The sequence below is a fragment of the Salvelinus fontinalis genome, chromosome 11, assembly GCF_029448725.1.
Source record: "Salvelinus fontinalis isolate EN_2023a chromosome 11, ASM2944872v1, whole genome shotgun sequence".
Classification (NCBI taxonomy): Eukaryota; Metazoa; Chordata; class Actinopteri; order Salmoniformes; family Salmonidae; genus Salvelinus; species Salvelinus fontinalis.
Genome location: NC_074675.1, coordinates 57,437,680 through 57,448,890, shown reverse-complemented (window position 1 = coordinate 57,448,890; position 11,211 = coordinate 57,437,680). Strand labels below are relative to the sequence as shown.

The 11,211-nt window shown below is 48.2% G+C and overlaps 1 protein-coding gene across 1 annotated transcript in view; it reads right to left on the bottom strand.

Annotated features, from left to right (window-relative positions):
- LOC129864762 (F-box/WD repeat-containing protein 7-like) overlaps positions 1 to 11,211 on the bottom strand; it is a 126,722-nt gene that overhangs the window by 98,960 nt on the left and 16,551 nt on the right. Inside the window, exons 3-4 of the mRNA XM_055937055.1 lie at positions 643 to 725; positions 436 to 454 (exon numbers count right to left, since the gene is read on the bottom strand). Of these exons, the coding sequence (XP_055793030.1) occupies positions 436 to 454; positions 643 to 725 (102 nt within the window). The remainder of the gene's footprint in view (positions 1 to 435; positions 455 to 642; positions 726 to 11,211) is intronic.

Here is an 11,211-nt window from a genome sequence, read left to right as displayed (position 1 = left end):
GAGACAGAGAGAGAGACAGAGAGAGAGAGAGAGAGAGAGAGAGAGAGAGAGAGAGACAGAGAGAGAGACAGAGAGAGAGACAGAGAGAGAGAGAGAGAGAGAGAGAGAGAGAGAGAGAGAGAGAGAGAGAGAGAGAGAGAGAGAGAGAGAGAGAGAGAGACAGAGAGACAGAGAGACAGAGAGAAAGAGAGAGAGAGAGATAGAGACAGAGAGAGAGAGACAGAGAGAGAGAGAGAGAGAGAGAGAGAGAGACAGAGAGAGAGAGAGAGAGAGAGAGGATGGAGACAGAGAGAGAGAGAGGGGTGAAGGGGAGGGAGAGAGAGAAAAGGGGATTTGAAAGGAAAGAGGGAGGTAAAGTATTAGTAATTAGCCAGAGTTTAGCTCAATGTTACTCTGCTTCCCACAGTACCTGAATAAATGTTCAATATACCAGACTTTCTGCTTCCCACAGTAACTGAAGAAATGGAGTTGATATGACTCACACTAGAGACAGAATTATATGGAGTGAGTGTTTTACCTGAGTCTGTGTGTGTGTGTGTGTGTGTGTCTGTGTGTGTGTGTGTGTGTGTGTGTGTGTGTGTGTGTGTGTGTGTGTGTGTGTGTGTGTGTGTGTGTGTGTGTGTGTGTGTGTGTGTGTGTTACCTGAGGTAATTGGAACCTTTGCAGTGTTTCTTGCCTGAAGGGAAAGGCCTGATGTCTGGTCCATGGTCCAACTTCCTCTTCATCTGATAGGGAAGAGAGAGAGAGGAGATGGAGAGAGAGACAGAGAGAGAGAGAGAAAGAGAGAGAGAGAGAGACAGGGAGGTTGGGAACAGCCAACAGACAGATATACAGACTGTTCCAGGTTGGGAATAGCCAACAGACAGATATACAGACTGTTCCAGGTTGGGAACAGCCAACAGACAGCTCTACTATACAGACTGTTCCAGGTTGGGAACAGCCAACAGACAGCTCTACTATACAGACTGTTCCAGGTTGGGAACAGCCAACAGACAGATATACAGACTGTTCCAGGTTGGGAACAGCCAACAGACAGCTCTACTATACAGACTGTTCCAGGTTGGGAACAGACAGCTCTACTATACAGACTGTTCCAGGTTGGGAACAGACAGCTCTACTATACAGACTGTTCCAGGTTGGGAACAGACAGCACTACTATACAGACTGTTCCAGGTTGGGAACAGCCAACAGACAGCACTACTATACAGACTGTTCCAGGTTGGGAACAGCCAACAGACAGCTCTACTATACAGACTGTTCCAGGTTGGGAACAGCCAACAGACAGCTCTACTATACAGACTGTTCCAGGTTGGGAACAGCCAACAGACAGCTCTACTATACAGACTGTTCCAGGTTGGGAACAGCCAACAGACAGCTCTACTATACAGACTGTTCCAGGTTGGGAACAGCCAAGACTACTATACAGACTGTTCCAGGTTGGGAACAGCCAACAGACAGCTCTACTATACAGACTGTTCCAGGTTGGGAACAGCCAACAGACAGCACTACTATACAGACTGTTCCAGGTTGGGAACAGCCAACAGACAGCTCTACTATACAGACTGTTCCAGGTTGGGAACAGCCAACAGACAGCTCTACTATACAGACTGTTCCAGGTTGGGAACAGCCAACAGACAGCTCTACTATACAGACTGTTCCAGGTTGGGAACAGCCAACAGACAGCTCTACTATACAGACTGTTCCAGGTTGGGAACAGCCAACAGACAGATATACAGACTGTTCCAGGTTGGGAACAGCCAACAGACAGCTCTACTATACAGACTGTTCCAGGTTGGGAACAGCCAACAGACAGCTCTACTATACAGACTGTTCCAGGTTGGGAACAGCCAACAGACAGCTCTACTACACAGACTGTTCCAGGTTGGGAACAGCCAACAGACAGCTCTACTATACAGACTGTTCCAGGTTGGGAACAGCCAACAGACAGCACTACTATACAGACTGTTCCAGGTTGGGAACAGACAACAGACAGCTCTACTATACAGACTGTTCCAGGTTGGGAACAGCCAACAGACAGCACTACTATACAGACTGTTCCAGGTTGGGAACAGCCAACAGACAGCTCTACTATACAGACTGTTCCAGGTTGGGAACAGCCAACAGACAGCTCTACTATACAGACTGTTCCAGGTTGGGAACAGACAGCTCTACTATACAGACTGTTCCAGGTTGGGAACAGCCAACAGACAGCTCTACTATACAGACTGTTCCAGGTTGGGAACAGACAGCACTACTATACAGACTGTTCCAGGTTGGGAACAGCCAACAGACAGCTCTACTATACAGACTGTTCCAGGTTGGGAACAGACAGCACTACTATACAGACTGTTCCAGGTTGGGAACAGCCAACAGACAGCTCTACTATACAGACTGTTCCAGGTTGGGAACAGCCAACAGACAGCACTACTATACAGACTGTTCCAGGTTGGGAACAGCCAACAGACAGCTCTACTATACAGACTGTTCCAGGTTGGGAACAGCCAACAGACAGCTCTACTATACAGACTGTTCCAGGTTGGGAACAGCCAACAGACAGATATACAGACTGTTCCAGGTTGGGAACAGCCAACAGACAGCTCTACTATACAGACTGTTCCAGGTTGGGAACAGCCAACAGACAGCACTACTATACAGACTGTTCCAGGTTGGGAACAGCCAACAGACAGCTCTACTATACAGACTGTTCCAGGTTGGGAACAGCCAACAGACAGCTCTACTATACAGACTGTTCCAGGTTGGGAACAGCCAACAGACAGCTCTACTATACAGACTGTTCCAGGTTGGGAACAGCCAACAGACAGATATACAGACTGTTCCAGGTTGGGAACAGCCAACAGACAGCTCTACTATACAGACTGTTCCAGGTTGGGAACAGCCAACAGACAGCTCTACTATACAGACTGTTCCAGGTTGGGAACAGCCAACAGACAGCTCTACTTTACAGACTGTTCCAGGTTGGGAACAGCCAACAGACAGCTCTACTATACAGACTGTTCCAGGTTGGGAACAGCCAACAGACAGCACTACTATACAGACTGTTCCAGGTTGGGAACAGACAACAGACAGCTCTACTATACAGACTGTTCCAGGTTGGGAACAGCCAACAGACAGCACTACTATACAGACTGTTCCAGGTTGGGAACAGCCAACAGACAGCTCTACTATACAGACTGTTCCAGGTTGGGAACAGCCAACAGACAGCTCTACTATACAGACTGTTCCAGGTTGGGAACAGACAGCTCTACTATACAGACTGTTCCAGGTTGGGAACAGCCAACAGACAGCTCTACTATACAGACTGTTCCAGGTTGGGAACAGACAGCACTACTATACAGACTGTTCCAGGTTGGGAACAGCCAACAGACAGCTCTACTATACAGACTGTTCCAGGTTGGGAACAGACAGCACTACTATACAGACTGTTCCAGGTTGGGAACAGCCAACAGACAGCACTACTATACAGACTGTTCCAGGTTGGGAACAGCCAACAGACAGCTCTACTATACAGACTGTTCCAGGTTGGGAACAGCCAACAGACAGCTCTACTATACAGACTGTTCCAGGTTGGGAACAGCCAACAGACAGATATACAGACTGTTCCAGGTTGGGAACAGCCAACAGACAGCTCTACTATACAGACTGTTCCAGGTTGGGAACAGACAGCTCTACTATACAGACTGTTCCAGGTTGGGAACAGACAGCTCTACTATACAGACTGTTCCAGGTTGGGAACAGCCAACAGACAGCTCTACTATACAGACTGTTCCAGGTTGGGAACAGCCAACAGACAGCTCTACTATACAGACTGTTCCAGGTTGGGAACAGCCAAGACTACTATACAGACTGTTCCAGGTTGGGAACAGCCAACAGACAGCTCTACTATACAGACTGTTCCAGGTTGGGAACAGCCAACAGACAGCACTACTATACAGACTGTTCCAGGTTGGGAACAGCCAACAGACAGCTCTACTATACAGACTGTTCCAGGTTGGGAACAGCCAACAGACAGCTCTACTATACAGACTGTTCCAGGTTGGGAACAGCCAACAGACAGCTCTACTATACAGACTGTTCCAGGTTGGGAACAGCCAACAGACACCTCTACTATACAGACTGTTCCAGGTTGGGAACAGCCAACAGACAGATATACAGACTGTTCCAGGTTGGGAAAAGCCAACAGACAGCTCTACTATACAGACTGTTCCAGGTTGGGAACAGCCAACAGACAGCTCTACTATACAGACTGTTCCAGGTTGGGAACAGCCAACAGACAGCTCTACTATACAGACTGTTCCAGGTTGGGAACAGCCAACAGACAGCTCTACTATACAGACTGTTCCAGGTTGGGAACAGCCAACAGACAGCTCTACTATACAGACTGTTCCAGGTTGGGAACAGCCAACAGACAGCACTACTATACAGACTGTTCCAGGTTGGGAACAGACAACAGACAGCTCTACTATACAGACTGTTCCAGGTTGGGAACAGCCAACAGACAGAACTACTATACAGACTGTTCCAGGTTGGGAACAGCCAACAGACAGCTCTACTATACAGACTGTTCCAGGTTGGGAACAGACAGCTCTACTATACAGACTGTTCCAGGTTGGGAACAGCCAACAGACAGCTCTACTATACAGACTGTTCCAGGTTGGGAACAGCCAACAGACAGAACTACTATACAGACTGTTCCAGGTTGGGAACAGCCAACAGACAGCTCTACTATACAGACTGTTCCAGGTTGGGAACAGACAGCACTACTATACAGACTGTTCCAGGTTGGGAACAGCCAACAGACAGCACTACTATACAGACTGTTCCAGGTTGGGAACAGCCAACAGACAGCTCTACTATACAGACTGTTCCAGGTTGGGAACAGACAGAACTACTATACAGACTGTTCCAGGTTGGGAACAGCCAACAGACAGCTCTACTATACAGACTGTTCCAGGTTGGGAACAGACAGAACTACTATACAGACTGTTCCAGGTTGGGAACAGACAACAGACAGCACTACTATACAGACTGTTACAGGTTGGGAACAGCCAACAGACAGCACTACTATACAGACTGTTCCAGGTTGGGAACAGCCAACAGACAGAACTACTATACAGACTGTTCCAGGTTGGGAACAGCCAACAGACAGCTCTACTATACAGACTGTTCCAGGTTGGGAACAGCCAACAGACAGCACTACTATACAGACTGTTCCAGGTTGGGAACAGCCAACAGACAGATATACAGACTGTTCCAGGTTGGGAAGAGCCAACAGACAGCACTACTATACAGACTGTTCCAGGTTGGGAACAGCCAACAGACAGCACTACTATACAGACTGTTCCAGGTTGGGAACAGCCAACAGACAGCTCTACTATACAGACTGTTCCAGGTTGGGAACAGCCAACAGACAGCTCTACTATACAGACTGTTCCAGGTTGGGAACAGCCAACAGACAGCTCTACTATACAGACTGTTCCAGGTTGGGAACAGCCAACAGACAGCTCTACTATACAGACTGTTCCAGGTTGGGAACAGCCAACAGACAGCTCTACTATACAGACTGTTCCAGGTTGGGAACAGCCAACAGACACCACTACTATACAGACTGTTCCAGGTTGGGAACAGCCAACAGACAGATATACAGACTGTTCCAGGTTGGGAACAGCCAACAGACAGCACTACTATACAGACTGTTCCAGGTTGGGAACAGACAGCTCTACTATACAGACTGTTCCAGGTTGGGAACAGCCAACAGACAGCTCTACTATACAGACTGTTCCAGGTTGGGAACAGCCAACAGACAGAACTACTATACAGACTGTTCCAGGTTGGGAACAGCCAACAGACAGCACTACTATACAGACTGTTCCAGGTTGGGAACAGCCAACAGACAGAACTACTATACAGACTGTTCCAGGTTGGGAACAGCCAACAGACAGCTCTACTATACAGACTGTTCCAGGTTGGGAACAGCCAACAGACAGAACTACTATACAGACTGTTCCAGGTTGGGAACAGCCAACAGACAGCTCTACTATACAGACTGTTCCAGGTTGGGAACAGCCAACAGACAGAACTACTATACAGACTGTTCCAGGTTGGGAACAGCCAACAGACAGAACTACTATACAGACTGTTCCAGGTTGGGAACAGCCAACAGACAGCACTACTATACAGACTGTTCCAGGTTGGGAACAGACAGCTCTACTATACAGACTGTTCCAGGTTGGGAACAGACAGCACTACTATACAGACTGTTCCAGGTTGGGAACAGCCAACAGACAGCACTACTATACAGACTGTTCCAGGTTGGGAACAGTCAACAGGCAGCTCTACTATACAGACTGTTCCAGGTTGGGAACAGCCAACAGACAGCTCTACTATACAGACTGTTCCAGGTTGGGAACAGACAGCTCTACTATACAGACTGTTCCAGGTTGGGAACAGCCAAGACTACTATACAGACTGTTCCAGGTTGGGAACAGCCAACAGACAGCTCTACTATACAGACTGTTCCAGGTTGGGAACAGCCAACAGACAGCACTACTATACAGACTGTTCCAGGTTGGGAACAGCCAACAGACAGCTCTACTATACAGACTGTTCCAGGTTGGGAACAGCCAACAGACAGCTCTACTATACAGACTGTTCCAGGTTGGGAACAGCCAACAGACAGCTCTACTATACAGACTGTTCCAGGTTGGGAACAGCCAACAGACAGCTCTACTATACAGACTGTTCCAGGTTGGGAACAGCCAACAGACAGATATACAGACTGTTCCAGGTTGGGAACAGCCAACAGACAGCTCTACTATACAGACTGTTCCAGGTTGGGAACAGCCAACAGACAGCTCTACTATACAGACTGTTCCAGGTTGGGAACAGCCAACAGACAGCTCTACTATACAGACTGTTCCAGGTTGGGAACAGCCAACAGACAGCTCTACTATACAGACTGTTCCAGGTTGGGAACAGCCAACAGACAGCACTACTATACAGACTGTTCCAGGTTGGGAACAGACAACAGACAGCTCTACTATACAGACTGTTCCAGGTTGGGAACAGCCAACAGACAGCACTACTATACAGACTGTTCCAGGTTGGGAACAGCCAACAGACAGCTCTACTATACAGACTGTTCCAGGTTGGGAACAGCCAACAGACAGCTCTACTATACAGACTGTTCCAGGTTGGGAACAGACAGCTCTACTATACAGACTGTTCCAGGTTGGGAACAGCCAACAGACAGCTCTACTATACAGACTGTTCCAGGTTGGGAACAGACAGCACTACTATACAGACTGTTCCAGGTTGGGAACAGCCAACAGACAGCTCTACTATACAGACTGTTCCAGGTTGGGAACAGACAGCACTACTATACAGACTGTTCCAGGTTGGGAACAGCCAACAGACAGCTCTACTATACAGACTGTTCCAGGTTGGGAACAGCCAACAGACAGCACTACTATACAGACTGTTCCAGGTTGGGAACAGCCAACAGACAGCTCTACTATACAGACTGTTCCAGGTTGGGAACAGCCAACAGACAGCTCTACTATACAGACTGTTCCAGGTTGGGAACAGCCAACAGACAGATATACAGACTGTTCCAGGTTGGGAACAGCCAACAGACAGCTCTACTATACAGACTGTTCCAGGTTGGGAACAGCCAACAGACAGCACTACTATACAGACTGTTCCAGGTTGGGAACAGCCAACAGACAGCTCTACTATACAGACTGTTCCAGGTTGGGAACAGCCAACAGACAGCTCTACTATACAGACTGTTCCAGGTTGGGAACAGCCAACAGACAGCTCTACTATACAGACTGTTCCAGGTTGGGAACAGCCAACAGACAGATATACAGACTGTTCCAGGTTGGGAACAGCCAACAGACAGCTCTACTATACAGACTGTTCCAGGTTGGGAACAGCCAACAGACAGCTCTACTATACAGACTGTTCCAGGTTGGGAACAGCCAACAGACAGCTCTACTTTACAGACTGTTCCAGGTTGGGAACAGCCAACAGACAGCTCTACTATACAGACTGTTCCAGGTTGGGAACAGCCAACAGACAGCACTACTATACAGACTGTTCCAGGTTGGGAACAGACAACAGACAGCTCTACTATACAGACTGTTCCAGGTTGGGAACAGCCAACAGACAGCACTACTATACAGACTGTTCCAGGTTGGGAACAGCCAACAGACAGCTCTACTATACAGACTGTTCCAGGTTGGGAACAGCCAACAGACAGCTCTACTATACAGACTGTTCCAGGTTGGGAACAGACAGCTCTACTATACAGACTGTTCCAGGTTGGGAACAGCCAACAGACAGCTCTACTATACAGACTGTTCCAGGTTGGGAACAGACAGCACTACTATACAGACTGTTCCAGGTTGGGAACAGCCAACAGACAGCTCTACTATACAGACTGTTCCAGGTTGGGAACAGACAGCACTACTATACAGACTGTTCCAGGTTGGGAACAGCCAACAGACAGCTCTACTATACAGACTGTTCCAGGTTGGGAACAGCCAACAGACAGCACTACTATACAGACTGTTCCAGGTTGGGAACAGCCAACAGACAGCTCTACTATACAGACTGTTCCAGGTTGGGAACAGCCAACAGACAGCTCTACTATACAGACTGTTCCAGGTTGGGAACAGCCAACAGACAGATATACAGACTGTTCCAGGTTGGGAACAGCCAACAGACAGCTCTACTATACAGACTGTTCCAGGTTGGGAACAGACAGCTCTACTATACAGACTGTTCCAGGTTGGGAACAGACAGCTCTACTATACAGACTGTTCCAGGTTGGGAACAGCCAACAGACAGCTCTACTATACAGACTGTTCCAGGTTGGGAACAGCCAACAGACAGCTCTACTATACAGACTGTTCCAGGTTGGGAACAGCCAAGACTACTATACAGACTGTTCCAGGTTGGGAACAGCCAACAGACAGCTCTACTATACAGACTGTTCCAGGTTGGGAACAGCCAACAGACAGCACTACTATACAGACTGTTCCAGGTTGGGAACAGCCAACAGACAGCTCTACTATACAGACTGTTCCAGGTTGGGAACAGCCAACAGACAGCTCTACTATACAGACTGTTCCAGGTTGGGAACAGCCAACAGACAGCTCTACTATACAGACTGTTCCAGGTTGGGAACAGCCAACAGACACCTCTACTATACAGACTGTTCCAGGTTGGGAACAGCCAACAGACAGATATACAGACTGTTCCAGGTTGGGAAAAGCCAACAGACAGCTCTACTATACAGACTGTTCCAGGTTGGGAACAGCCAACAGACAGCTCTACTATACAGACTGTTCCAGGTTGGGAACAGCCAACAGACAGCTCTACTATACAGACTGTTCCAGGTTGGGAACAGCCAACAGACAGCTCTACTATACAGACTGTTCCAGGTTGGGAACAGCCAACAGACAGCTCTACTATACAGACTGTTCCAGGTTGGGAACAGCCAACAGACAGCACTACTATACAGACTGTTCCAGGTTGGGAACAGACAACAGACAGCTCTACTATACAGACTGTTCCAGGTTGGGAACAGCCAACAGACAGAACTACTATACAGACTGTTCCAGGTTGGGAACAGCCAACAGACAGCTCTACTATACAGACTGTTCCAGGTTGGGAACAGACAGCTCTACTATACAGACTGTTCCAGGTTGGGAACAGACAGCTCTACTATACAGACTGTTCCAGGTTGGGAACAGCCAACAGACAGCTCTACTATACAGACTGTTCCAGGTTGGGAACAGACAGCACTACTATACAGACTGTTCCAGGTTGGGAACAGCCAACAGACAGCTCTACTATACAGACTGTTCCAGGTTGGGAACAGACAGCACTACTATACAGACTGTTCCAGGTTGGGAACAGCCAACAGACAGCACTACTATACAGACTGTTCCAGGTTGGGAACAGCCAACAGACAGCTCTACTATACAGACTGTTCCAGGTTGGGAACAGACAGAACTACTATACAGACTGTTCCAGGTTGGGAACAGCCAACAGACAGCTCTACTATACAGACTGTTCCAGGTTGGGAACAGACAGAACTACTATACAGACTGTTCCAGGTTGGGAACAGACAACAGACAGCACTACTATACAGACTGTTACAGGTTGGGAACAGCCAACAGACAGCACTACTATACAGACTGTTCCAGGTTGGGAACAGCCAACAGACAGAACTACTATACAGACTGTTCCAGGTTGGGAACAGCCAACAGACAGCTCTACTATACAGACTGTTCCAGGTTGGGAACAGCCAACAGACAGCACTACTATACAGACTGTTCCAGGTTGGGAACAGCCAACAGACAGATATACAGACTGTTCCAGGTTGGGAAGAGCCAACAGACAGCACTACTATACAGACTGTTCCAGGTTGGGAACAGCCAACAGACAGCACTACTATACAGACTGTTCCAGGTTGGGAACAGCCAACAGACAGCTCTACTATACAGACTGTTCCAGGTTGGGAACAGCCAACAGACAGCTCTACTATACAGACTGTTCCAGGTTGGGAACAGCCAACAGACAGCTCTACTATACAGACTGTTCCAGGTTGGGAACAGCCAACAGACAGCTCTACTATACAGACTGTTCCAGGTTGGGAACAGCCAACAGACAGCTCTACTATACAGACTGTTCCAGGTTGGGAACAGCCAACAGACACCACTACTATACAGACTGTTCCAGGTTGGGAACAGCCAACAGACAGATATACAGACTGTTCCAGGTTGGGAACAGCCAACAGACAGCACTACTATACAGACTGTTCCAGGTTGGGAACAGACAGCTCTACTATACAGACTGTTCCAGGTTGGGAACAGCCAACAGACAGCTCTACTATACAGACTGTTCCAGGTTGGGAACAGCCAACAGACAGAACTACTATACAGACTGTTCCAGGTTGGGAACAGCCAACAGACAGCACTACTATACAGACTGTTCCAGGTTGGGAACAGCCAACAGACAGAACTACTATACAGACTGTTCCAGGTTGGGAACAGCCAACAGACAGCTCTACTATACAGACTGTTCCAGGTTGGGAACAGCCAACAGACAGAACTACTATACAGACTGTTCCAGGTTGGGAACAGCCAACAGACAGCTCTACTATACAGACTGTTCCAGGTT